This window comes from Denticeps clupeoides, chromosome 1, assembly GCF_900700375.1.
Source record: "Denticeps clupeoides chromosome 1, fDenClu1.1, whole genome shotgun sequence".
Classification (NCBI taxonomy): Eukaryota; Metazoa; Chordata; class Actinopteri; order Clupeiformes; family Denticipitidae; genus Denticeps; species Denticeps clupeoides.
Window position 1 is genome coordinate 3974762 of NC_041707.1, and position 27441 is coordinate 4002202.

Sequence of the window (27441 nt, forward strand, 5' to 3'; positions counted from 1 at the left end):
CACAAGCAGTTCGGCTCTTCAGACGAGAGATTACGCGGACTGCAGCGGCATCATGGAAAGAAAACATACTGAAAACATTATGAAATTCACGCGAGCAACTTATCTGTGTGGTTTCTTCTTTCTTTTTTCCCACCAGACATTGTGCGGCAGCGGCGGCTCTAGCAACTTCCTGCGTGTGCGGCTACGTGCTGCTCCGTGTGACCTACAAACCGCAAGAAATCCGATGCCAAACGGCTCGCTTTTGATGTCGCTGATCTGGGCCCATCACACAAGGTTCATGATGAGCCAGACACTGGGTTTTATGTTACCCGGGTAAAAAAAAAAAAAACGGTTTTGTCCTATTTTGAAGTGTGAATAATTCATTTAAATCAATCTTGAATAATCCTTAAGACTAAAGCTTGTGATGATAGTTAAAACTATTACAGCGAGAAGTGTGGGAGAGCGCTGCGTTAACAGCCTTCATTTATCTGAACGCGGCAGGAGGTGTGGGAGGACTGGGAGGGGCAAAGGGGGAAGCGGTGGCCTAGTGGTTAAGGAAGCGGCCCTGTAATCAGAAGGTTGCCGGTTCAAATCCCCATCCTCCAAGGTGCTACTGAGGTGCCACTGAGCAAAGCACCGTCCCCACACACTGCTCCCCGGGCGCCTGTCATGGCTGCCCACTGCTCACCAAGGGTGATGGTTAAATGCAGAGGACAAATTTCACTGTGTGCACCATGTGTTGTGCTGCTGTATATCACATGTGACAATCACTTCACTTTCTGAGAGGGAAAAAGGAACAGACGAGAGAGGGGTCTTCGGGCGTGGGACGGTAACATCAGCATCTAAAATGCAAGGTGGGCAAGGGCAGGTCCAACAGGGGTGGTCGGGCAAAAAGGCAGAAGGAAAAACGGGGAAAAACCACAGTGATGATTCAAAATGGCAGCCGAGTATTTATTTCTACCTTGTCTGCTTCCGGGCGGTGGGTCAATCAAAAATGATTGATTTTTGAAATTGAATTTTCTATTTTCATGTATTTCCTGGTGAGCTTTTCCACTCACGTGATCATATTTTGAACTTTTGTGATGTTACCGGCACCCTCCATTGAGTTGTAATTGGAAATCCTGACTGTGTTTTAGCAAGTAATAAACTGTGTTCAATATAGTAAAGATACGCCAAGGTGCCACTGAGCAAAGCACCGTCCCCACACACTGCTCCCCGGGCGCCTGTCATGGCTGCCCACTGCTCACTTAGGGTGATGGGTTAAATGCAGAGGACACAATCAGTTCACTTTTCACTTTTAGTATATTGTTTAGGGGACATACATGGGCTCTAGGACGTCATTTCATAGCTCGTATTAGAAAATGTAGCTAGACGCAGTAATTGCGGTGAATTTAATTTTTTTACATCTTATGATTTTCTTGTAAAATATAAAATCATGACAATATTTTATTTTCCATTGCTGGCCTGCTGGCTGCTGTCCGTGAGCCGAGGCCTCCAGCTCCCCCCGGTCCGGAAGCTGGACAGCCCTCTCCACATCTCCTGGCGGACGTTGTCGCTGGCCATCACGTACAGGATTGGGTTCATGGCGCTGTTGACGGTGGACAGGCCCAAGGAGATGGTGTACGGTGTGTAGATGCTGTTCTCAAAGTGGCACTCCTCCACCACGGCATGGAAGCTGATGGCCCGGATCAGCAGGATGGTGTGGTACGGAGCAAAGCACACGAGGAAGAGCGCGATGATGGCCAGAGCGAGGCTGCGCACCTTCCCCTTCTGCCAGGGCTTGAGTCCTTCGCTGGCCTGGACGTTGACGAGGATGCCGCGGTTGGTGAAGACCAGGACGCAGAGCGGGAGGAGGAATCCGATTACGAAGCGGGCGTAGTTGAACCCCGTCACCACGGCCGTGGCCTGCCCTGGTTCGAAGCACCGCCGCCGCGCCAGGTCGCCTTCCTCCATCGTGAAGACTGGAAAATGTCCCAGTGCCACGACCGCCACGATCACCAAGGTGACAGCGCAGGCCTGCTTCTGCTTCCTCATCCCCCGGGACTCCACCGCGTAGACCACGGCCACGTAGCGATCCGCGGACACGCAGCACAGCAGGAAAATGCTGATGTACATGTTGTTGAAGAAGACGTACCCCGTAACCTTGCACACACCCGGGGTCCACGGCCACTGGTGGCCCGCGGCCACGTAAATAGTCCAAAGGGGCAGGGTGCATATGTACATGAGGTCGCACACGGACAAGCTGAGCAGGTAGATGGCCAGAACGTTCTTACGCCGCACCTGTAGGAAGGTCATGTAGACGGTGAGCAGGTTGGCGGGCAGCCCCACCGCCGTCACCAGGCTGTACAAGGCCACCAGCGGAACGCGGTCCTGACTGTAGGGGGGCGTGCAGTTCGGCCCGGCCGTGGCTACTGTCATGGTGCCCTCCATGGACGGATGGACGGACGCTGATTATTTCATGATGAAGCAAGTTCACCGACGAACAACCAGACTTTCTTCTACCGGCAGATTTCCTCTCGGCTCTAAAAAAAAAAAAAAGAGAGTTGTAGTAGTAGCCTAGTGGGGATCCAGGTTCAAATCCCACTTACTACCGTCGTGTCCCTGAGCAAGACACTTAACCCTGAGTGTCTCCAGGGGGGGACTGTCCCTGTAACTACTGACTGTAAGTCGCTCTAGATAAGGGCGTCTGGTAAATGCCGTAAATGTACATGTAAAAAACCCTGGTTCTACAGGACAGAATCGAACGTCAGCAAAGTTCACCTTTAAACCTTCTTCCTACGCTCAGTCGCACAGCCCAAGCAGGTCGAGATGCAGAAACTGCCTGGAGATGTTCAGCGTTCATGAAGTTTGCCTGTCACTTCCTGTGGTCGCCCTATTGCAATTTCAATGACACTCCCTTTTTTGACAAAGTGGGAAATTACTCGAAAATGAGTTGTAATATTTTGTGCTCTTGAAAAGAGTTCAGTTTTACAGATGAATGTTAATGAAAAAAGAAACTGCCCACGCCCTAAAACTAATGATCAGGACCGTGGAAAATACGTCTTGTTAGAATGTAAGGCTATTCTGCCCCTTGGTGAGTAAAAATGTGATAAATCGGCAGCATTGTGCCATGCGATCAGCATCTGTATTTGTGATAAATGTCCCGCATTGGTGGTTTGATGGTGGAAAGTAAGCAAATTCATGTTGGGATCTCACCTTTCCGTGCAGTCGCCGGGGGTCACTGCTCTGCGCCTCGCGCTGCTGGGGTGTCTGATTCATTGTGAGCATCTGACACGTGGCGCGGCTGAGACACCCGTCTCCCTCCGGCTTGCGGTTTTAATCAAGGCACCCAAAAAAAAAAACACCAAATGATATTTTTCCATTTTGTTTTGGGGGGTGTGGTCGAAAATCTGTGTATTTTACACAAAAGGGAAGCTTTCAGAAAAGGGAAGCAATGCCACGTTCTGCACAGAAAGGTGACGGTTAAGAAACGGAACCACAACCAGCATTTCAGTTTCCAGAAATGAGTGTGAAATAAAGAGAGAAGGAAAAGGCCCGTTACGGGGCGTTGTTTGATCGAGAACAAAAAAAAAAAAAAAAACAGTCAGAACCATCTGCCCACTTTATACCTTCAGTTCAAAGGTTACTACGTCTGCAGTTCATCATTTACATTTTACATTTACAGCATTTATCAGACGCCCTTATCCAGAGCAACTCACAACCAGTAGTTACAGGGACAGTCTCCCTGTCTTGCTCAGGGACACAATGGTAGTAAGGGGGATTCGAACCCGGGTCTTCTGGTTTATAGGCGAGTGTGTTACCCACTAGGCTACTACCACCCCCTAGTACATCATCTTCATGGGTTTCAGGGCGCGGTTCCCTACTGCTGACCACCGCTGTGCATGTGTGTTTGAAATCTACGCAATGAAAGTTACAGTCACAGCCGCAGCGGAAATGGCTTTACAGCCAGGGTGTCCGGACTTCCACTTTTCCCTGGACCTGGAAATCGGGTCCGTTTCCATAATCGTCCGGGTTTTTGAGCTGCCAAAACATTTATTACACGTGCAACCTACACTCCCGCTCGCACTGGTGAAGTGATTGTCATTGTGATACACAGCAGCACAGCACACAGTGAAATGTGTCCTCTGCGTTTAACCATCACTCTTAGTGAGCAGCCATGACAGGTGCCTGGGGAGCTGCCTCAGTGGCACCTTGGCGGGTCAGGATTCGAACCGGCAACCTTCTGATCATGGGGCCGCTTCCTTGACCACCGCTGCCCCAACTAGGCACTAGTGGAATTACTACTTGCAACAGCATTGATGGTACCAGATTTTCACAGTGAGACACGTGTGTGTAAAGTGAAAATCTTCCCTAACCACAGTGGCATTTTATTTCTTAGAAAAGAAGAAAGTGAAGTGATTGTCACATGTGATACACAGCAGCACAGCACACAATGCACACAGTGAAATGTGTCCTCTGCATTTAACCCATCACCCTGAGTGAGCAGTGGGCAGCCATGACAGGCGCCCGGGGAGCAGCGTGTGGGGACGGTGCTTTGCTGCCTTGGCGGATCGGGATTCAAACCGGCAACCTTCTGATTACGGGGCCGCTTCCTTAACCGCTAGGCCACCACTGCAGCATGCTCAACACACAAGTCACAAATGTAAGAAAAATTGCTTTTAGTTCGTGCCTGCTGCACGAGACAACATGAGAAACGACAAGCACGATGTACATTTTATTTAGTTGAACATTCACAGCTTTGAGTCGGCGTGAATGGCCATGAACGGATCCTCTGCCGAGTTGCTGATGCTGAAGTGGGCGCGCCCGTCTCCGCCGACCTGCACCTGCTTCCCAGTGCACCTTCCGCCATCTTTGTCCCCAGAGATGACATCGCAGTAGGTGCCTCCAGGCAGGCCAGTGTTCAGAGTGGCGTCCAGGTTGCTTTATAAAAAAATAAAACAGTCAGGCTGTCAGAAGACCTCGATCCCCACTTACTACCATCGTGTCCCTGAGCAAGACACTTAACCCCGAGTGTCTCCAGGGGGACTGTCCCTGTAACTACTGATTGTAAGTCGCTCTGGATAACAAATGTAGACTTTTTAGTGAACTAGGTGACATTCACAATAAAGAAAGTCAGGCCATGTGCATATAATCATCTACTGGGCAGCGGTGGCCTAGCGGTTAAGGAAGCGGCCCGGTAATCAGAAGGTTGCCGGTTCGAATCCTGAGCCGCCAAAGCTGAGCTGCCACTGAGCGAGGTACCGTCCCCACACACTGCTCCCCGGGCGCCTGTCATGGGCTAAAAAGCAGAGGACACATTTCGTTGTGTCACCGTGACAATCACTTCACTTTTACTACTGAAGCTGCCCTCGGATGTGCAGACATGTCTTGGCTCCACTGCTTGATGGCGGTGACCCAATGCTCGGGCAAACATTGCAAGTACGAGAAGAAAAAATAAAAACGATCCAGATGTTCCAAAAGTTTCATGTTCATGTACCAGGTTTGTGCATAATTTTGTATAAGTGATATCCCATTTAATTGCTATTAGGTTATCAGTCTTTTATATAGTCTGTATGAGTGTTACATAAATGTCTATTTATAAGGAAATAGACATATTTTTCAATTCTTTATGCTTTAATATATGTGGTTTGTAATGAAAGAGTTTTTCATGTAGGTTCAGTGTGGAAGTTTGTTTAATGATGACTTACTATTCATCATTGTTGATGACAATGAAGCCACGGTCTCCGCGTCCAAAGGCAATCTGGTTGCTCCCGTTGTCCCACCAGTTGGCAAATGGTTGGCCGTTCACCACATTGCGGAAAATGGCCATGTTCCTGCAGGCGGTGGACAGGCAGTTGGGGTCGCAGTAAAAGCCGCCAGGTGCGTGAAGGCAGGACGCGCGGGCCTCACCTGATCTGACGCCACCTGTGCTCGCAGACCCACCCGTCACCACAGGTGGAGTCGGGGTTGATGGGGACAGGCTTGGTGCTCCCGTCTGAGTAGCTTGGGGGGCCGATCCAGTCGTTCTTATCCTGCAGGAAAGCTGCCGGGTGAGCGCCGTTCAGCGTCACGTTCACAGCTGACTGGTTTGCGGCTTTTTACCTGCCCGTTGACGATGTTCCGGTCCCAGCGGAAGCTGGACATGACCCTGGTCACTCCGTAGGGATGAGCCAGCATGAGGCCCACACCCATCTTGTACAGTCTGGCCGTGAAGATAACCGGATGCATCAAAATAATCCCCAGAGTGATGACGCATGGGTGAAGCTACAGATTCCAACACCAACCTGGCGTCCCAGAAGGTCAAAATGGAGGCGCCGCCAGCTCCATGTCCTCGCTGATTGTCGTGGTTGTCGACGAACACCAGGGCTTTGTCAGACGGCATGAAACTCCAGCCTTCACCCCAGTTCCTGCAAAGAAGCCCAGCTAATGGCTCTACAACGAACAATTATGAGCACTTTAAACATAATTCATGCGCACTCACTTTAAATAGCTCAGCTTCTGGCCGTTCCACCTCCTCATCACCTCTCCCAGCTTAGCTCCATACTTGAATTCCGTCACCCGACCCAATCCGGTGTATTCGCCTGACGTGATGGGCTCACCACCGAGATCAATAACCTGGAAAAGCGAGGTCATGCATGTCATGGCCACCCTGAAAACGACCCTCCTCTGTCGGAAACGCGGGAACACGGCACCTCTTGGTAGATGAACGGCCGCGAGCCAGCGGAGAACCACTGGGTGTTGAGGTTGTGCAGCTTGCCGTACACGACCTGCAGGTCCCCGGGCCACATGTGCTTGCAAGCATCCACCCTGAATCCAGCCACGCCCATGTCTACGAGCTTGTTCAGGTAATCGGCCGTTTTGCCGCGGACATAGTCCTTCTCCAAAGCCAGGTCCAGCAGGCTGACGAGACGACAGTCTCTCACCTGCGGACACAAACGTAAAACCACTGTGGAAGAGGTAGAGATGTTTTTCCCGCAGTTCATGCACCTTTTGCTTGAAGTGTGGACCACGCCCATGAAATGCGGTATTAAGACATGCCTGGTAAATGTCGTTGTAGTTCTCGATGTTTCCACTGCCGGTCTTGCACTTGCCGTCGTTGAAGTCCAGGCCGGAGTACGGGACGGAGGGGAACTCCTTACTGTTGGCGTTGAAATATGTGCCACAGCTGGAGTGAGTGCCCGCTCCTCCCCCTGAGCCGCACATGTGGTTGATCACCACGTCCACGTAAATGTTCACCTGCGGAACACCATTTTTGATCCAGTGTGGTTTAAATACATATACAGGTTTCAGCCAGTAGTGAAATTAATGAAAGGTTTTTCTTCTAAAGGTGTAAAGCCCACAAATAGTGGGCTGATGAAAAAGTGTGTGGTAATAATGTTGACGTTGATATGCAGAGATCTTTCTAGATGATCTGGTTGTCGGTCTCTCCAACCTCTGCAAATTAATGAATGATCTCTTACAAGCAAAAGTCTACAGATGGAGAACAATATTGTTCTGCTGCTCAGAGAACAACAGGGGAACAGAGTCTCCTTCTCTATGCACGTCATGCCACTGTTTCATGAATTAGGCAAATCAGTATTAGATCAGTGCTTGACATGGGTTTTTTTTGGTTACCTTACCAAAGTACCTTACATCTTAGATAAACAGAGCTTTGGTTTGTGTTTTGCACAGTACTATACATATATACATATATATGTATGTATATGTATATGTATGTGTGTGTGTGTGTGTATACACACATATATATAAATCCAGTCTAATGTAATACCGCGTTCATGCGTTCTCACCCCAACGTTGTTGCATCTGGTGATCATGTCCTTCAGCTGTTGTTCGTTCCCCGATCGGGAGCAGAGATTGTAACTAATTGGCTGGTATCTCTGCCACCAGGGCCTCCAGGGGTCGGAAATGACAATGCTCTCGCTCGGTGGAGAGATCTGCAAGATCGTGTCATGCAGAAGAATTAAGCAGGAACACGGTGGTGCTCAATGTGCGAAGCAGCAGTGGCAGACAGAAAGGCGCCGCTGCCCACAACATTACAGGTCACAAACTTATACCACGACTATAATTTATGAATATGCATATCCAATCTGGTTTGCAAATTTGAATGCTTTCATATAATATGTATATTATAAAATAACAACAAAACTACTGAACAGAATAGGCCTCTCCATAACTACAGGAGGTATCTCCAGGAGGAGATATCTGCACACACCTGAACTCCACCGTAGCCGTTGGGCGCCAGGTAACGCTCGCACTCTGCAGCTATGTCTTCCCATCGCCACTCGAACAGGTGAACAATGGAGGTCCGTCCCTCTTTCGTATGCGGGTTGTGCTGGGCCAAGCTGAGCCCCAGAAGGGCCGCCAAAACCAGAAGCTTCATCTTCCACTCGCTGTCAGCGCCGACTCCCGCGGCTTCACTTTCACTATATATAGACAAGGGCTGAGACCAAAACACATCTTATCTCTGGCAGGGATGGAGTCACAGATGCACATGACTTGTTATTTCCCACTATTAACCAATGCAAATTATATAAGCATTCTCAGAATATTACAAACTATTCATAACTGCTGGAGACCAGTCAGCTTGCCTTGCAATTTGTTACAATGCACGTACAATTTAAATATCGTTCTTGTCGTGGGTTTTAATTAAGCATAATTAAAATGTTAAAAAACTAAAGAAAAAAAAAAAGCTACAAAATGCGTGGCGTTTTACCAAGTGGTAGAAGAAGCAGCCAAACAGTGTTTGCTTTTCTTATGCAAGAGATTACACAAGCGCAGTTATCAGTTTTGTCAGCTGTCCTTGACTATTTTACATTCCAACAGGCTTATTTTCTTTATATTTTTGTAACTATGAATCGCACATGTGATGCATTACTGTGCCATTAAATCAGAATCTTTAAGGTAAATGGAAACTCCTGAATTAAATCAGTGTCCAGAGGAAAAGGTCTACCACGATACAACTCTACACCTTCTGATGCTCCTCTTAACATGTGTAGTGCATTCATTTCCTGCACAAATTACTAGTTAATTTATTTAATAATTCCCATTAATCAAATTGACAGAATCAACAAAATGCACATTTGAGTCAAAAAAGAAAAGCTGAGCTCTCTTACCTCAAAGGATCATTTATAATAAGAACAGTGCATTTATTTCATAAGTATGAAACAAAGTTAGTGGTCCAAACTGGGCTGGAGTGTTTTTACTTCCAGAGGCAGGAACGCTGTGAAGTGGACGCCAGGAAAACAAACACTGTCCCGGTTTCGTGGTGGACTATGAAGAAGACATAATTGGGGGAATTTATTCATATATGTTCATGAGCTGTATATTATACGTATCCCATACTGTAGTGGCTTACCAAATAAAAGAGAGTGGGAGATGCACACTCGCCCGTGAAGCAGAAGTCCCAGGTTCGAACCCCTCTTACTACCACTGTGTCCCTGAGCAAGTCTCTTAATCCAGAGCGTCTCCAGGGGGACTGTCCCTGTCACTACTGGTAGTAAGGTGCTCTGGATAAGGCCGTAAATGTAAAACTAACGTCCACCTCATAGTTTACAGAATATTGATATTTCAAAATATAAAATATTTCATTTTATGCATGGCAGTATATGCACGTTATTAGTTGTTGCGATGGCCAGTGTGATTAATGTAAAAATATGAATGTCCTCCCTTCTACATTGAGCCTTGGCGTTAGCGCCCCCTTACGTCACATATATATACCATAATTAGACCGTATGAATATACAATGTTGCTAAAAGAGGACATTTTGGAATATTTTGAACACACCACATACGTGTTGATGCCCAGCCTGGTCACCCTTCTCAGCCTGGTAGTTACATGATCGAATGAAAAAAAATCCTCCGTGGGACTTTTAATTTGAATTGGAGTGGGGGGGAGGGACCCGGAAACACTTCACCGTTTACTTCCTCCCAGCGTTGAACTAGCGTAGTCGGTCGGAGGGAGGAAAGTGCGCGTTGGAGTTTTTCTGAAATGTAAGTTCTGTGAGTAACTGCACAGTCCACACGTTCCTTCTTCAGATTTCAGCGCAAACCGCAACACACGCGTGATATTTCCCCGCGTTTCCTGCTCGGCCGCGGCCTCGGGCGAGTTAGCGTCTTTGCTAACCCGGTGTCCATTGGAGTTTAAAACAGTGATTTAACAAGCCGTTATTTTCCTCCCCTCCAGTACTTGGACTTCGATTACGAGACATGGAGAAAGACGCCCGTGTGAAGAAGACGGCCGCGCCGTCCGTTTCGCAGATCAATGCCGAATATGTCACGCAGGTAGTGATGCTTGTTCTTCTCGCTTTCTTATAAAGGGGCTATTTTCTGTTTTCCCCCTCCACGTGTTTCTTGTCGGGAACTTTATCATGTGTGAAAGTGTTGTGTCTAGTGTTACCGCACAATTAATTAAATGTTATTCGAATAAATTCAATGTTATTTTTTGCATTGCATTGAAAGTGTTCGACTGTGTCTTTCGGTTGGGGTAAAGTAGGCTTTTCTGTTTTATCTTTCTCTTGCAGTTGGCCAATAAATATTGGGCGCCCCACGTGAAGAATAAACTGCCTTTTGATCCTAAGGTTAGCTTCTGATGTTTCTACACCGGCCACCAAAAAGTAAATTTCACCATTTAACACTCATGTTTACTTCCTTTTGCGCACTCAGGTCATAGATGATGTATATCAGAAGGAGATTTACAAGTCAAAGTGCGTATCAGGTCTTCTTTCTGTCGTTATTTCATTCAGTTGTCACATGCATTATGTACCGTGTTGTGCAGTACTGTTATCTGCTGTTGCCGATTTTTCAGATTTGCCATAAGAAAGATCATGTTGCTGGAGTTCAGCCAGTATTTGGAGAATTATCTGTGGGTGAACTACACCCCCGAGGCCTCCACCAACGACTACCTCATGTCTATCTGTTGCATAGTCAACGAGAAGTTCCGGGAAAATGTTCCTGCCTGGGAGGTGAGCTTTCAAACGTTCGTTTCCGGTGGCTTGTGGCTGTTATTGTGTCTGATCATCTGCCTTCTGCCTCAACCTAGGTTTTCAAGAAAGAGCCGGAGCACTTCCCCTTCTTTTTTAAGTGCGTGATGAATGCGACACTGGCCGGGGAGGAGGCTGGCGTCTCTCTGCGTGAGCAGACGGTGTTGCTGCTCTTCATGGATCATTGCTTTAACAGCCTGGTGCGTAAAGTTCACACTTACTTGGGGCCCTATGAAATCCGTTTAATTCTTTCCTAAATTCCGTTTTTTCCTTTTTAGTTATCCTGTATTCCATGTTTTCCGTTATAAACATTCATTCACCTAAAACTAACCTCCAGTATGACACATCATTCAATCACTGTACAACAAAGTGCTTGAGCGTTTTACTGTCTGCTTTTGTAAACCATTTACATGTTAATAATATGTACATGTACCTGCCCACTTGCATAATGAACTGGAACCGCGATAATAAAACCACGTTTTGAATTGGCTGATTTGTTGGCTGGCGTGAGCGGCTCGTGCTAGTTTGCTTCTTTTCTCCGGAAACGCGAGGTGGGCTTCAGCGGCCAGAAACGGCACTTATACACAATTCTGCAATTTATAGCGGATTCCCTTTTATTTGTTAGATCCCGCGATTCCGTCCGCATTTTCCACATCACGGAGTTCATAGGGCCCCACTTACTGGTGCTCTAATCACCAGTAAGTGGGGCCAACAACCAGACCAACAACCAGATTTAAGATAGATATATCTTAATGATAGAAAATTCAGTCCCAGTTTTTCACAATTTTGTGATGAAAGTGAAGTGATTGTCATTGTGAAACACTGCAGCACAGTGCCCGGTGACAGTGAAATGTGTCCTTTTAGTGAGCAGTGGGCAGTGCCCGGGAAGCTGTGTGCACACCCAAAATATAATGAATTTTGCACTTTTGAAAATTGCACTTTTTCTGTAACTTCAGTGCTGAATTTCCTTTTGCCGTCCTCTAGATGGCACTGTTGTCTCTTTTTAACTCTAGGGCCCAACAACAATACCCGCGAGTTGAATAGTAGCATCTTGTCAGCTAAAATAGTGCTGGATGCTCATGCCTATTGCATATGGATCTGTTGATTCATTTGGAGTTGTATTTTTTTCTCAGGAGGTGGATCTGATAAGAGAGCAGGTGCAGCAGCTCATTTCCCTGCCTATGTGGATGTGTCTCCTACCGGTAAGCAGTGCTTTCAGTCCTGGCTGTCTGTCTAATGTTATGATAGGTTCTTAAAAGAATGTTTTGTGCCTTCATTTGTCCACTAGTTAATTGGACTTGACGCACAAGAAAGTTCTGTGTTCATTCAAGAGTTATTCAACTTTTCAATATTGATTTTGTAGTCTAGACTCCAGCATGAGATGAAAAAGGTCCCCAAGCTGCAGAAATTCTGGAATCTCATCCGGAAGAACTATGAGAAAATGGAGTTGAAGGCTGCAGAGCAGTAAGACCCAATGCTCTTGCCTTCTGCTTACTGCACAGTGGGCTCCTGATGTCAGAGTACACAACTTTTATTTATTTATTTATTTTTTTATACACAGAGCCAAAATGGAAAGAACCTTCTTGTCAGCACTCATTAAGAAATTCCGGGGGATTCTAATGTCTGTTCCACAGTCAGGTGAGAAATTATTATTATTATTGTTTTTTTTTTTAAACCTCACTTTATCATGCCAAGTACTAGATCAACAGATCTCGTCTAGCTTCAGTTTTAAGAAGGACTTTATTCCATAAGCAAATTATCCCCTTGTCACCTGGTGTTCATAGTACTGTGGCCATTTGCCCCGCCTCCTGTGATTTTTCTGCTGGATTTGCTGCACCCTCCTCCCACCTGCCTTGCACCTCTGGGGCATTTCTGTGCCATGCAGGGAGCAGACCCTCAGCATGGGCTGAGGTCCCGCGGTGGAGAGAACTCTAATCCTCTCTGTCAGCTTCCGCCCTCCTGGCCCACCAGGCGCACACTCCACCTAATGGGTCCCTGTTATCTCAGCAGGCCTCGTTGCCTGGGCTAGTAGAGAAATGCAGAGTTGCTGACGTCTCTAGCATCCAGCAAAACCAATATTACGCTCCACCGTACTCTACCCTCACCTGACGTGCTATGTCATTGTTTCAGGCCAAGTTTCCTTGGATGTGGTGCACTACTGTGAGAGGTTCATAGAGCTCATGATTGACTTAGAGGTAAGTTTTTAAAATTTTTTTTTTTAAATTATTTATTTATTTTTATTAAAGCTGCTCTAAACATGGATAATGTCTCGTTCACATTGGTTGTTGTGCAATAATCCATATATTGACACATATCGAAAGATTTTGTTACCCACCAGGCTACCATCCCATCCCAGGACACTGGGCACAGGCCTTTTGTTTAAAGAACTAATGTTTAGATTGCATGCACACTGCCTGTGTCCTCATTACATTTTGCTGGTTGGGAGAAAGTGACATTTTACCAGTAGGCCGTTCAGTCCAATTTGCCTACTGTACTTCACTGGGGACGGAAACGCACAAATAGTTCTGTGCCCTTTCGCGATTTTATGCCTCCCAATATTTTCTGCTTCTGCATACCCTGTTTTCCACCCTCTCTCTGCTATGGCTCTTTTAACATCTTTGTTTGGTTCCAGAAGAAAAGACCAAACATAAAGATTTTTATTCTCCCTGCTGCTGAGAAACTTTATTATCCACAAATTGCTCATGGGCAGCAGAGAGTGTCTGATAAATAAATCATGCGCCAATCCTGGTTTGTGTGCTGTGGTCTGGCGCAGCTCATTGTCTTGGTGCTCTGAGAATGGAGACGCCAGTTTTGTGCTAAATGTGAACTGTTTGCTGCCTGGATGGTGAAACACAAGAACAAACTTAGTAAATGAAAGTAATATAGAATTTCTGAATATTAGCATCTACTAGCATCTATCGCAATGGAATATAATGAATTTAATAATACTCAGGACATTTATTAGGGCAAATTAACAAATTAGTTGCAAAATTGAAGGCTTTTAAAGTGTGGTAATGAGCTGTAAGGTGTAGGTGTCATAGAGGTGCTTCCTATTCACCTTAAGTGAAAGTGTAGTGATTGTCATTGTGAAACACAACACCGCACATGGTGACACAAGCGGTTCGGGATTTGAAGTGGCAACTTTCTGATCAAGTGTCCATTTCTTTACCTGCTTGGCCAACCACTGCCCCTAATTGACTAATCATATTATGATTACTAATTACATTTATGCAATTTTCCTGAATGCAAATGCGTTGGCCAAACAGTCGGCTTTTTTTATGGGACACATGATTGGTTGCCGCTCATGCACTCCTTTCACTGCAGTCACGCCAAGTGTAACCAGAAAGTAATACCGCACTAGGCTGAAATTTCAAACTCTATACTATTTTTAATACTACAGGGGGAGATAAAACAATCTCTCTCTGTCTCTCTCTGTCTCTCTCTCTCTTTTATATATATATATATATATATATATATATATATATATATATACACACATACACACACACACACACTCACTAAATAAATAAATGACAATCAATAGATTATAAAACACAAACAAATAAATTAAAAATGTATTTCAATGTTTTTGAGCAAAAAAAAAAAGCACGCCTTAATAGCGACAACTTTGAAGCACTTTTTGCAAATGGACTTCTCCTGTCATGGCTGCTCACCAAGGGTGATGCTTAAATACAGGGGACACATTTTACCATGTCACCATGTGCTGTGCTGTGTATCACAATGACAATCACTTTCACTTTTTCAGTGCTCTAGCAAGCTTGGTGCTGCAAAATTAACACTGGAGCTGCCATGTTTAAAGAGGTGTCTCACAAAACATCCTCCAGGTGGCCGGGAGAGGGACTGCCTACTGCAATGCCTGTTGAAAATTGTTGTAGTCTGTGCAGATTTTCTGTGAACCGCCAGGTGCAAAACTGGAATTTAAGTATCAATAGTAGTGCTAATTGATATCAAAAACCATACTAAGTACATTTTTTTTTTTTTTAAGAAAATAATTTATTTATTTATGTATTTTCTCCCTCCATCAACATTATGCCGCTGGACTAGCTTTTTTTCCCAGTGTTTGTCCTGTATCCAGTGGTGCTTAAATGCACCCTCTCTGTCCGTCAGGCCCTGCTCCCCACCCGTCGCTGGTTTAACACTGTGCTGGACGACTCGCACCTTCTGGTCAGCTGCCGCCTCTCCAGCCTGACGCAGAGGGAGAAGGAGGGCCATCTCTTTAATCAGGTGAGGCAGGGCAGCTAAAAAAAAAAAAAAAAATCACATACTGAATGTCTTAGTGACCTATGACCTTTTTTTTTTTTTTTTTTTTTAAGTTACTGGACATGCTGACGTTCTACACGGGCTTCGAGATAAATGATCAAACGGGCAATGCCCTCACAGAGAAGGAGATGACCAACCTGCATTATGACAGAATCACTTCTCTCCAGGTAGGATTTTGCTCCGTTCCCGGTTCCCATACCACACAGGTACTGCATTAATAAAGTAAATGTACTGAGTGATGATGTACAACTGCTCCGTGGTGCTCATTCCTGGAGCCTGGGGAACTTCAGAGTCAGTGTCAGCAGTTTTATTTACTTTCTACAAGCTTAAAGGAACATTGTGCTGTGTGGATGGTTTACCTTTAAAAATAGCTCACTTAGAAATGCAGATCAGATTTTTGATGCTAACTATCGTAATTTTACACTTGTTTATATATAACTATACACATACACTAACTTCTGTAATGTAATTGTAGTCATTAACAAGTATATTTTTTAGCATCTCTTTAAAGTTTTATCAAATGCCCTATCTATGCTCTATTAGTTACCAGCCCAGAAGAACTTAAATTTGGGTCATTTTTACTTGATTTATTGTAATTAACAGAGTCAGATGGTCTCAGAGGCCACGGTTTGCATCAGGACAATCCACACTTTACACTTTGTGAAGAAAAATAAATGTAAGGTGCTGGAATCTGAGACTTGGGGAAACATGCTGAACATGCTGAGCTTGAAGTCAAACAAAATGTCCAGTTTGTGACTATACAATTTGGAGAATTTGTATACTTTAAAAACAAGACCGCTAACCAAAGGGCTTGTTCTAACAAGGCAAAATACCAAGTATTGGTATTTTGTGAAAATTCATAAATACATTTTAAACAGCCTTACAGCATGAGCAAAATAAAGAAATTTAAAAGACCATTGTCTCAAATCTGTAAATTATTTATATGTATTTATATGTATTATGTATGTATCATTTAGTTTTTTGATTCATTTGATATCTGTAATTTAATATAAAATATATAGGGCTTTGAAAGTAAAGCGATTGTCATTGTGATGCACAGCACATGGTGACACAATGAAATGTCTGCTCTGCTTTTAACCATCACCCTTGGTGAGCAGTGTGTGGGGACGGTGCCTTGATCAATGGCACCTTGGCAGCTTGGGATTCGAACCGGCAACCTTCTGATTATGGGGCCAAATCCTTAATCACTAGGCCACCACTGCTGCTTTGTGACTAAGAGTTAAAGCTTCTCCGTTAATTTCTGTTTAAATGCTGATATACCAGAAGCCCACAAAGTCCCAGGTTCAAGCCACACTTACTACCATTGTGTCCCTGAGCAAGACACTTAAGCCCAAGTGTCTGCAGGGGGGACTGTCCCGGTCACTACAGATTGTAAATTTCTGGAGAGTTTTCAGATCTCAGTTCCATTAAAGAGAGGAGATTTTGCATGAGTAGCTTTGCAGAAGTACCCCTATGAAACTTTAATGACTCCACATATGACTGGGCTATTTGACCGGATCTGGACTCTTGCACTAAATGAAGTGGGACGAGTGTCCAGCGTTGAGCATCCCCCTGCTGTCTACGCCTCTGCGTCTTTTTCCGCTGCTTATAACGTTTTTTGCTGGGAGCTGGTCTGGTTTGCCGGTGCTGCCGCAGCAGGAATTCGGTTTCCTCCTCATCTGCACTCCTGTCTTTCACCAGTGGAGCCCAGGGCCCGGGGACACATGGTGAGGGACGGACGGTCTGTGCAGATGGAAGATTAATAAATTCAGTTAGAAATTAATAACTGAATTTCTTAAGCTAGTTCTATCCACATCGATCCCTGGCAGAATTTTGATTGGTTCTCAGAGGCTGTTTGACGTAGCCTCTTTAAGAAAAATGTGCTAACGTGTGCCCTTGTCTACTTTACAGAGAGCCGCTTTTGCGCACTTCCCAGAGCTTCAGGACTTCGCCCTGTCCAACGTGGCTGCAGTAGACACACGAGAGTCCCTCACCAAACAGTTCGGCCAGCTCAGGTACATCTGGTTATCACCTCCTTGACTGACAAGTGTATCTGTGCAGTCTAACCACCCTAATGCGCCTCGTGTGTTTTTCCTCATTAAGAGGACGTGGGTCCGTATCGACCAGGAAGGCTGTGTAGCGTCCAGGCGTTATTTGCAGCAGATAAGTCCTTGAACCGGCACTGGGCTTTGGTCAGATAGGAAGACGGAGCTAATTAATTGAATCGATTTGCCGGAGCTTGAGGATGCTTTGAACAGTCGTGTCGGTCGGATCCTGTTAGTACTGGGGCTACCGACAGCTAATGTGTGAACCCTGTGGTGCTTCAACTTGCCCCCTGTGGTGCTTCAACTTGCACATGGTCTAGATCATTGTGCTTTGTTTTTTCTGAATGTGTGGGTCTAAGTGTATAACTGTCTTTATGATGCAGCTTTAAATGCAGAGGACAAATTTCATCATGTCACCATGTGCTGTGCTGCAGTGCTTCACAATGACCATCACTTCACTTTCACTTTCAATGACATGATCAAAGCATCCTGGAGCTGTTTGGATAAAGGAGTGGTATGGGTGGTAAAAGCCTAGTGGGTAACCTTCTCGCCTATGAACCAGAAGACCCAGGTTCAAACCCCGCTTACTACCATTGTGTCCCTGAGCAAGACACTTAACCCTAAGTTGCTCCAGGGGGGGACTGTCCCTGTAACTACTGATTGTAAGTCGCTCTGGATAAGGGCGTCTGATAAATGCTGTAAATGGTATATATGGACTCACACCCTTTATGTTGGTCAACATATAAAAATGGTTAATTATGAAAAGGGAAGCCAAATGAAACACGAAAGTTTGAGATGATGCTGGAATTAACATTAACAAGGTCTGGAATGTTACAAAAGCTTTTTCTTTAAGAGGGGGGAGGTGTAATGAGATCACACTGATAGGCTCCTATGTTTTTTATTGGAGCTTAGCTTGACTTTGTGAAGATTCTCTTGTCCAAACCACTTGGAAAACGTTCGCAGAAACTGCTTCATTAATTTGAACCGTTAACTTGGAATCTTTGACACAAAAAAAATCATCCACATGTAATGGCAAATAGTTTGAGATCTTGTCAGGAGAGGTTTAAAAAAAAACAAAAACAAAAAACTGTTCCAATCTTCCTGTTACCCTTCAATTCCCGGCACTCCCCTAATGGTGTCCATCAGAACTGCGTTAAATGTTCCCCTTTTAAGCATTCACTAAGCAAATAAATGACCATTTAAATCATGTTTGTCACCCTACGAACTTGTAGCGTGACCTGTTATTTACTAATTATCACATATCTGCTCTTATATTGCGATGCCCGTTGGAAGCTTAGTTGCAATAAAGTTTGAGTGAGGATAGTGCTCATAATTCTAAACCGAGTGAAACTGATTTTCCTACTCCGCTCTCTGGCTTAGTGGTTTATTTTTTTGCGCTGAGCTACGGAACAGTGTCACTCTCAGCTTTATCCGTCTTCCTGGATTTGCTGAAGAGCGGTTTCATGTGTTCTCGTGGATAAAAGCAGTCAGACAACGACCCGACAGTCGCCTCGCTCCCCCGTTCATCAAAGCTGCTTGGAGAACTCCAAATGTGCTGATCAGATTTAACAAGGCACTTTTTTTTTTGGTGAGGAGAGAGACTCTCTAAAGCCAGATATTTCGCTGGGCGCTGCCCCTGCTAAGCTGTCCGACTCCGCATCATTTCCAAATGATCCGCCAAGTCCTCAAAACACACAAGTGTGCTGTTATCACTCGTGCACATGTCCTATTCTTTCTGTCCCTTGCTCTTCTGTTCTGACTCTAGTCACAAAATTACTTATTTTGTTGTCTGTCTGGAGCAGCAGCATTGGGATGAGCAGGCACAAACTGAATATTAGAGAGATAGTATTTAAGCCATTACCCAGAGTGACCCAGGGACAGAGTGTCCCTGTAACTACCTATCAGTAACTACCTATCAGTAGTTACAGGGACCGTCCCCCTGGAGACACACATGGTTGAGTATCTTGCTCAGGGACACGATGGCTGTAAGTGGGGTATGAACCTGTGACTATGACTAGAATTATGACCAGAAAAGGATCATTTTAGTTTCTTTATTTAGCTATAATTCGAATGCCGGTTTTTGTATATCTGTGGCTAGATCCTGTATGTAAATTTCAATATTCCAGGAACCTTTGTAATGTAAATGAGTTTGGTGTGTCTAGTTTCCCTTGTCAATGTTCAACTTTGAGTGTTTTAATATTAATTCTTTGTTAATATGCTGGTTTTGTAAATACATAAAAACTAAATAAATGCAATAACAAAAATCCAATGGCTGTAGGTTGGACATCCATCTATTCAGGATCTAGTCCATGAACTGATCTTTATGACACGCAAGACGTGAAATGCGATTAGTTGCAGGCTTGTGGCCAGGGACTTACATAATCCTGCTTTATCGATGTGAACGTGCTTCCATGCTGACTGGGCACAAACGTGCCATTAAAGTGGTCAATGATGGGTAGGTGGGGGTGGGGACAAGCATGCTGAAGGATTGCATATGTTAAATAAATTATCTGGTCTGTTTCTTATGGCATGTAGCTATATTGCTGCAAGGTCACTGATTTTTCTGATTTTACATTCTTGCAGTCCAAACACCCTCCACCGGGTGGCCTCGTACCTGTGCCTTCTCCCAGAGCTGCAGGAGGGGCAAGACACAACTTATGACCGAGAGGTCCTGCTGGAGCTGCTGGTAGGTTTGTTTGGAACATGAATAATGCATCGTCCTGAGCTTAATAGAACATCTCTTTGTTGGCACAAACCAAGCTGAACGAGTGTCCGGGACTTTTTTTATTCTCCTGCACAAGAATAATAATTTTCCTTAACAACAAGGGCGACAAGGTTTGTGCACGCCGCACCAGAAGGCCGTTTTTGCCCATTTGACTTTGCTTCTCTTTATTGCGTTTGCATTTGAATCCTATTACAGCCTCTAGTTGGTCATGGGAGGTAAAGAGGGGACGAAGTTAGTTAGTGACCTCCTCACTGCCATCACCAGCAGCAGTATGGAAACGGCGTCCTCTTCCTAATCATCCATTCCGAAGCCCCGTTGAAGAAGCAGCGGATGCTCGGTTGTAATTAACTCATGGCGTCGGTGCGGCAAGGGTTGGTCCACTAATCTGAGTGTCCTGCGTTGCCAAGAGCAACAGTCCCCGAAGACCAGGCCTTCGTTATGTGCCCAGCCCATGGCCGCCAGCAGCAGTAAAGCAGGTCACTTAAGAGATAAAGAACATAATTAAGCTTTAAAAAGGGTTTGCTTCTCCCCAGATAGAATTAAAATAATGTAAAAAATAAAAAAAAGTCTTTGGTTCAAGTACTTATGACCCTCGGGGATGTTCTCTTCACAAGGCAGAATTTTTTTTATGCCCACAGTTGATCACCAAGCTCCGGCTGTATGTTATTCCGTATGCTAGGAGTGTAGTGCTATTTTCTACCAAAGTTGCTGTGACGTTAGTGAACACACTCCCCATGTTTGATATGGTGCTGGGAATATGCAGCATCAGGCCTACGGTGGCGAAGTTTGTGTTTCACAATCGGCCTTCTAGTGATTTAAAAGCGAACTCTTCTCTACGCCCCACGGTTTGGGCAGATTGGCAGAGTGCAGCATGCTGAGAACAGCTTTTTGCACTGCAGAACTCAAATCAGGAGGTGAGAATCTTATTTTCGCACGTTGTCTCTCTGATCTGACACACACACTGGCAGAAGTGTGCAGGCTGAAGGCGTAAGGCCCTGTGTGTGTGTGTGTGTGTGTGTGTTATGGTAATGAGCTGGGAGGTGGCTGCCGATGGTTCTCCGGGCTGAAATTGTCAGCGGAGTCACGCAGGAGTGTTCCTAGTGCCGCCCTGGCACTGCAGAGTTCTCCTTCCCTTCCTTCCGTCTCTCGCTATTTTGTCACTCTGTCTCGCATCTGTGACCAGCACATATGCTGAAAGCCCCACTCTGTCATGACCTTCTGAAAGGCTGTGTCATGCATAATATGTCTTAATATTACAAAAGTACTTATATCAGCCAGCTGAGCATTTAGCATGTCAATATTAGAACTGTAGCCTTAGCCTGGTCTTCAAATCAATGCGTCACACACTGTTACAAAGCATTAGATGCTGCAGGGGGTCTTAAGATGTAATTAGATTGAAATTATTTACGACAAAAGTCAAGCGAGCATATGTTGGTAAAGCGTTTGTTCTGGCTCAGTTTAAATTGCTTAGCTGTTATTGGCTCAGAAAAGCATCGTAACGTCACAGTAAATAGAGCCTTTTGCAACAAGTAAGTTAAAATAATAGGGGTGTGCAAAAAAAAATCAATTCACAAAAGAATCGCGTATCTTTACTTTATTTAGCAGACGCTTTTATCCAAAGCGACTTACAAGAGGAAGACACCAGCAATTCTCGTTCGATTTTTATAGAATTTTGAGTTTACAAACTAAGAGCCCTGATAAGGCCTAACTTGTCAGCAAAGAGCATGCTCGGAGATTAAGTGCTAGACGAAGAAAAAATTATAATGTATATATATATTTTGGTATTGTTTTGTGCAATGTGTACGCATGTGTGTGTAAGTGTTAGATTTGTCTGAAATATTTTTTGAGTAAGTGGGTTTTCACCTGCTTCTTAAAAGTGGTGATAGTCTCGGCTAGTCGTGTGGAGGAGGGCAGGTTGTTCCACCAGCCAGGGACAACAACGGAGAACAGAGATGATTGGAATCGGAGACCCCGTGAAGAAGGAATTTTCAGTCTCATTTCATTTGCCGATCTGAGAGAGCGTGCAGGAGTGTAGCTAGGTAGTATTGTATTGATATAGGAGGGTGCAGTTCCATTTACAGCCCTGTAGGCGAGCATCAAGGATTTGAACTCGATGCGAGCAGCTACCGGGTGGAGAGAGGTAAGAGGTGTAACATGGGTGTATTTCGGCTGATTGAAGATGAGACGGTCTGCCGTATTTTGGATCATCTGGAGTGGTTTTATGGTGACTGCAGAGGCTCCAGCCAGGAGAGAGTTACAATAGTCGAGTTTGGAGATGACCATTGGCTGGACGAGGAGCTGCGTAGCCTGTTGTGAGAGAAAAGGCCAAATCTTGCGAATGTTGTAGAGAGTGAACCTGCAGGATCTGGAGATCATAGCAACGTGATGGTTCAAACTCAGTTTGTCATCAATCCAAATGCCAAGGCTTTTTGCAGACGCCGTGGGTGTTAACAGTAGCTAGCCAATTTGAATTGAGAGGTTTTGCTGAGTGGAGTTGTTGCCCGGAAAGATCAGAATCTCGGTTTTGGATAGGTTGAGTTGGAGGTGTCGCTCAGACATCTATGCCGATATGTCTGAGAGACAGGCCGAAATTGTTGTTGCTATAGTGGCATCTTCTGGTGGGAAAGACAAATAGAGCTGGGTGTCATCAGTGTAAGAGTGATAAGAGAAGCCATGTGATTGGATGATGTGATGCGAGTGTATATTGAGAATAGAAGGGGGCCAAGGACAGAGCCTTGTGGAACCCCTGTGGTTACCCTAGAGAGGACAGATGTCTCACCTCCCCATGATACCTTGAAAGACCTGTCGTGAAGATAAGAGGTGAACCAATTTAGTACGGTTCCTGTAACTCCTAAATCTGAGAGTGTGTTGAGAAGAATTTCATGATTAACTGTGTCGAAGGCAGCAGATATCTCTACCGATTCAAAATCAATTCATATTTCCCATTTTGCAACGGCGCGATTTAAGGTGTTTAAGTTGAAGGTTTGCAGTTTATATTTTTGTAATGTGTCTGTATTTCGTATCAGACTGATGGAAAATAAAAAAAATAATGAACGTTTGGAATCAAGAATCGTTTTGAATCGAATTGCGAGCTCAAGAATTGGAATTGAATAGTCTCATTATCTTAATCGTGCACCCCTAATAATTAACACAAGCTGCAAGTACTGGATCAACATAAATTCACCCTTGGGTGGTTATTATGGAATTCAGATGATATGTGTTTGCAGGTTTGTAGTTATATTTCTTTTGAGGATTCTACAATTGTAGTTAAATTGAAAGCAGCCCTTGCATTGGCTGAGAACTGTACATAAGTGACAACATGGTTAACCTTCAAATCACGTACAAAAAAAAAAAAAAAAAAAGTCAGGAAATTGTAAAACAAACTTTGTCAAAGGTTGCGGAGCATTTATCCAAAGTTTTTTTTTTTTATTATTTTTATTTTTTATTTATTTTTTTTAACTCGTGTGTTAACTCTGTTTCTATCTTTCGCACACAGGTGTCTCGTCACGAAAGGAGAATCTCACAGATCGAGCAACTTAACCAGATGCCCCTCTACCCGACAGAGAAGATAATCTGGGATCAGAACATAGTCCCTACTGAATACTACTCAGGAGAAGGTGCGGCCCTGCCCCTCAGCATCCTTCATTCTGTTACACCAGGCTCTGCCCCGACTCGCTTACGGTGTGAATCGGCTTTTGCGACTTACGCCTGTCAGAATAGCAGATCTCTATCTCCAAAAGCACTTAGCGGCCCTGATACTCTAGCCTTCTCCATTCTAATGAAGTTCAGCGTCTACAGCAGTTGGATAAACCTGTGGCAAACTGAGTCAGATCGAACTGGGATTGCTTTATAGTAGTGTGTAGGATGTAAATAAGGTTTGCTGTTTTTATTGTTTTTTCCCCAGGTTGTTTAGCCCTCCCAAAGTTGAATTTGCAATTTCTGACCCTTCACGACTACCTCCTGAGGAACTTCAACCTGTTCCGCCTGGAGTCCACCTATGAAATCAGACAAGATATAGAAGATGTGGTTTGCAGAATGAAGCCATGGTATTGCCGCCATCAAACACCTGGGCCCCGTCCACATGACAACGTTTTCTCTAAAACTGGAAAATATCTATCCGATCTGGCCTTGTGTCTACACAGAAACGGTGTTCCAGGGAACCAGACCACTTATTTTCTGAGACGTGTTCCAGAGTGAATTTCTCTTTTCTGTGTCTCTGCGTGGACAGCGAAGTGGTGAAAATGCTGACGTATTAGCCCAGCCTCCAACCTGACCTATAACCCCACTGCGTCACCGTGTGGACGACAACATTTCAGATAACGCTCCCATGTGGAAGCAAGTTGTTTAGACACCAAAAACCTATTTTAGAGAAAAGTGTTCTGGATGGGGCCCTATTCACATAAATTCTCTCATGTGATGCTCTTGTCCACGGTTAATGCTGCTCACGAGCAGGAACACTTGTGTGTTTATCAGGGTCAAGGTGATTGTAGCAAGATGTATGGTGTTTTTTTTTTTTTTTTTTTTTTTTTTAAATTGTTTCTGAATGAAGAAAATATTACTTTTTTTTTATTTTTAGGAGATTTCATTGTCTCTTGTCGTTCTCTGCAGGCAGTCTGAGTATGGTGGAGTTGTGTTCGGCGGCTGGGCCAGGATGGCCCAACCTATTGTCTCCTTCTCCATCGTGGAGGTGGCCAAGCCCAACATTGGCGAAGACTGGCCTGCTCGTGTCAGGGCCGATGTTACCATTAACCTGAACGTGCGCAATGAAATCAAGTTCGAGTGGGAAGGTGGGTCACTTTTTACTGGAATACTAAGTGGTCTTGTTTTATAGCCATCTGTTAAAAATAGCAACTATTTTTTTGCTGATGTGATGACCACACCATCTGGGATATGCTGAACACAATCACATTCAGAAGGGCAAACGATATTATATCTCTAACCCAGCCTCATAAAATCATAGATTCAGGACTTCTGTTAACTCGTAGATTAAAGGTACGTTTTTAGATTTCAACAATCTGAATGTCCTTTTCTCTCGCAAATAAAACTTGTGGTGGTTTAACAATAAGAACCACAATTCAAGAGACAATGTTTTAGACTTACACTAGGAAAAAAAACTGAACTTTGTGGAACCTTCATGGAAGCATAATAAATAATCATCCACGGGTTTAAAGAAATGTGTTTTAATCTTTAAAAAAAAAAAACACAAAAAAACAACGCAAACTTTGTAAAGATTAAATACCACAAAATATGGTATTTATTTTGCTCTCGCAAAATTAACAAAATGTCACTTATGCCTGGATGCTCCTCCCACTTGATGTATTCTATTTAATATAGAATGGGCCATAATCCAGAATGGAAATACTATATTCAGTTGTTTATTTCAGAAAATAAAATCCCCTTAAATTGTACACAGAGCTCCATCACTTTATTATTATTATTATTATTATACAGTCAGAACTGGTTATGCGTGTTTTATTATAAATGGCTGATCTACAACCTCATATCAGCCTTGTTCTTATTTTTCATTATGCATGTAGGACACTTACCAGTCCACAGCAAATGTAATAGTGGTGTCAAATTTTTCCTTCCAATAGTAGAGATTCAGTTCGTATAAATAGTTATTGTGAATATCCATTATGCTAATGAGGTACGTTTAATCCTGGCGGACCCGAGGACCAATGTCCTGTGGGAATGCGTGGTGAGGCTTCGTCTTGCATAACGTAGAAATCGGTGGGACAGAGCACCAGCACTGGATTTCTTGATCTCTTTATATTTTTCGTTGTCTTTGAGTTGGTGCAAGGGGCGCATTGGTGGGTCTGATAATTTAGGCTTCATGTTTTAAAGATCAGCTAGTGCTGACCGTGCTGTTTCCTTCCCTCGCTTTATTTCTCGGCCTCCTACTCCTCAACCCCCTCCATCCTCAGGGTTGCGGAAACATGACGTTTGTTTTCTGATCACGGTGCGCCCCAACCTGCCCTATGGGACACGCTTTGACCGACGACAGCCTTTCGTGGAGCAGGTGGGCCTGGTGTACGTGAGGGGCTGTGAGGTGCAGGGGATGCTGGACGATAAAGGCCGTGTAATCGAGGAAGGTGAGTTCGACTGGAGAAACATTCCCTGCTCCGAATGTGATTTTGTCACTGTGAAACACTGCAGCACAGCAGACTGTGCACACATCAAAATGTGTCCTGCGTTTAACCCATCGTGTGTGGGGATGGTACTTTGCTCAGTGGCACCTTGGCAGCTCGGGATTCGAACCGGCAACCTTTCTCAACCGCTAAGACACCACTGCCTCTCTATGTGTATGGAATGTCTCCTCATTACACAGCTTTAGGTCTATTTTTGTCAGCAGCATTTAGCACAAACTATCAATCCACTCAAGCAGGACATTACACACTTAATATTTCCATCAATTTCAGAAAATCACATTTTGGAAAGTGTCCCAGCTGCCATAGCCACTCACAGTAATAACAACAACAACAACAACAACATTTATAGCCCAAAATCACATACAGTATGTCTCAAAGACCATTAATTTCCATAGTGTGTTGCTGTATCCAAATTGTCTGTGTGTCATGGTACATGGTGTTCAGTCTACCATCTTGCGTATTGTTAAATGTAACCTCACAATGAGTCTCTGCTGGATTCCTCCGGGTACTCTGGGTATTTTTCCTCTAGTTGGATTGGCGACGTAGGTGTGTTTACCGTAGTGTGTGAGAATGATGTGTGTGTGTGTGTGTGTGGCCCTGTGGCCAGTAGGGGCGCAACAATACTCTTTAAGACATTGAACCGTTCGGTCCAATGCGCCTTTATGGATCACAGGATTTCGTTTTGCACAAACAGGCATGGCGAGCACTAGCGGAGGAGCTGAGACACAAAACACTTCAGATAAAACACTGCGCGTTCTCTTTACGCACAAAAACAAACCGAAACGAGTGATCCCAAAACCGAGATACGCGGGATACCGGTACAGTGACACCCCTGGTGCTCAGTGTGCTTCGTTTGGCTCCGGAAGCCACGGCCCTGAGTAGTTATGGAAATATCGATGCAGTTACGGAAAGTGAGTGTGTTTCTTCAGCACAGCAGTGATGCTGAATAGGCCCACCATCTGTCCAGATCACCGAGATGGAAAAATCTGCCCACACTGCAATCTGTGGAGCACTTTCGTTTTGTCCCTCTCACAAACTGGCCACGTAATGTTGGTGGTGTTTTACGGGCCGTACCGTTAGTGATCTCTCTGTTTGTAGCGTGACAGCCCTCCACTAAAAGCTGGCCCAGCTGAGAGATGCTCGTTTTTATATCGGCACATGAACATGTCAGCTTTTAGCATCTTCAGCGAAACGTGCAACTACAAGGGTCCGGTTGATTTCCTTTATTTTTATCCCGCAGTTAAGTAGGTCGACGAATATGCGGACTCTGCACTTTTGCAGTGACAGGGACACGTCAGGCACCCT

General features: G+C 44.7%; 3 protein-coding genes across 8 annotated transcripts in view; 1 reads left to right on the forward strand and 2 right to left on the reverse strand.

Annotated features, from left to right (window-relative positions):
* Window positions 1-1356: 1356 nt before the first annotated feature.
* LOC114797265 (probable G-protein coupled receptor 132) lies at window positions 1357-3303 on the reverse strand. 2 transcript variants are annotated; one of them, XM_028992053.1, is made up of 2 exons: window positions 3175-3303; window positions 1357-2501 (listed from the first exon to the last, which is right to left on the reverse strand). In XM_028992053.1, the coding sequence occupies exon 2, from the start codon at window positions 2407-2409 to the stop codon at window positions 1426-1428; it is 984 nt and encodes a 327-aa protein (XP_028847886.1). In that variant the 5' UTR covers window positions 2410-2501; window positions 3175-3303; the 3' UTR covers window positions 1357-1425. The 2 variants fall into 2 exon arrangements, with proteins under 2 accessions (XP_028847886.1, XP_028847894.1); XM_028992061.1 differs by lacking the exon at window positions 3175-3303 and adding an exon at window positions 2740-2992.
* Window positions 3304-4620: 1317 nt separating this feature from the next.
* On the reverse strand, window positions 4621-9800 carry LOC114785949 (pancreatic alpha-amylase-like). Of its 2 annotated transcripts, XM_028972585.1 has the most exons (12): window positions 9314-9800; window positions 9072-9228; window positions 8171-8398; window positions 7746-7892; window positions 6997-7194; window positions 6651-6881; window positions 6440-6573; window positions 6243-6365; window positions 6061-6160; window positions 5869-5990; window positions 5667-5792; window positions 4621-4899 (listed from the first exon to the last, which is right to left on the reverse strand). In XM_028972585.1, exons 3-12 carry the CDS (start codon window positions 8336-8338, stop codon window positions 4710-4712), a joined length of 1539 nt encoding a protein of 512 aa, XP_028828418.1. In that variant the 5' UTR covers window positions 8339-8398; window positions 9072-9228; window positions 9314-9800; the 3' UTR covers window positions 4621-4709. The 2 variants fall into 2 exon arrangements, with proteins under 2 accessions (XP_028828418.1, XP_028828428.1); XM_028972595.1 differs by lacking the exons at window positions 9072-9228; window positions 9314-9800 and having other exon boundaries at window positions 8171-8583.
* A 70-nt stretch (window positions 9801-9870) lies between these two features.
* aqr (aquarius intron-binding spliceosomal factor) overlaps window positions 9871-27441 on the forward strand; it is a 45610-nt gene continuing 28039 nt past the window's right edge. For 3 of the 4 annotated variants that reach the window (XM_028996234.1, XM_028996215.1, XM_028996240.1), the window contains exons 1-18: window positions 9871-9947; window positions 10141-10238; window positions 10478-10534; window positions 10620-10660; window positions 10762-10918; window positions 10996-11136; window positions 12070-12138; window positions 12300-12400; window positions 12498-12574; window positions 13067-13131; window positions 15065-15181; window positions 15271-15384; window positions 17129-17232; window positions 19846-19948; window positions 23484-23604; window positions 23892-24033; window positions 24596-24774; window positions 25912-26079. In XM_028996234.1, the coding sequence (XP_028852067.1) occupies window positions 10164-10238; window positions 10478-10534; window positions 10620-10660; window positions 10762-10918; window positions 10996-11136; window positions 12070-12138; window positions 12300-12400; window positions 12498-12574; window positions 13067-13131; window positions 15065-15181; window positions 15271-15384; window positions 17129-17232; window positions 19846-19948; window positions 23484-23604; window positions 23892-24033; window positions 24596-24774; window positions 25912-26079 (1831 nt within the window). In that variant the 5' untranslated portion in view covers window positions 9871-9947; window positions 10141-10163. Of the gene's footprint in view, window positions 9957-10140; window positions 10239-10477; window positions 10535-10619; window positions 10661-10761; window positions 10919-10995; window positions 11137-12069; window positions 12139-12299; window positions 12401-12497; window positions 12575-13066; window positions 13132-15064; window positions 15182-15270; window positions 15385-17128; window positions 17233-19845; window positions 19949-23483; window positions 23605-23891; window positions 24034-24595; window positions 24775-25911; window positions 26080-27441 lie in introns of all 4 variants that reach the window. The other variant, XM_028996225.1, reaches the window with a different exon arrangement.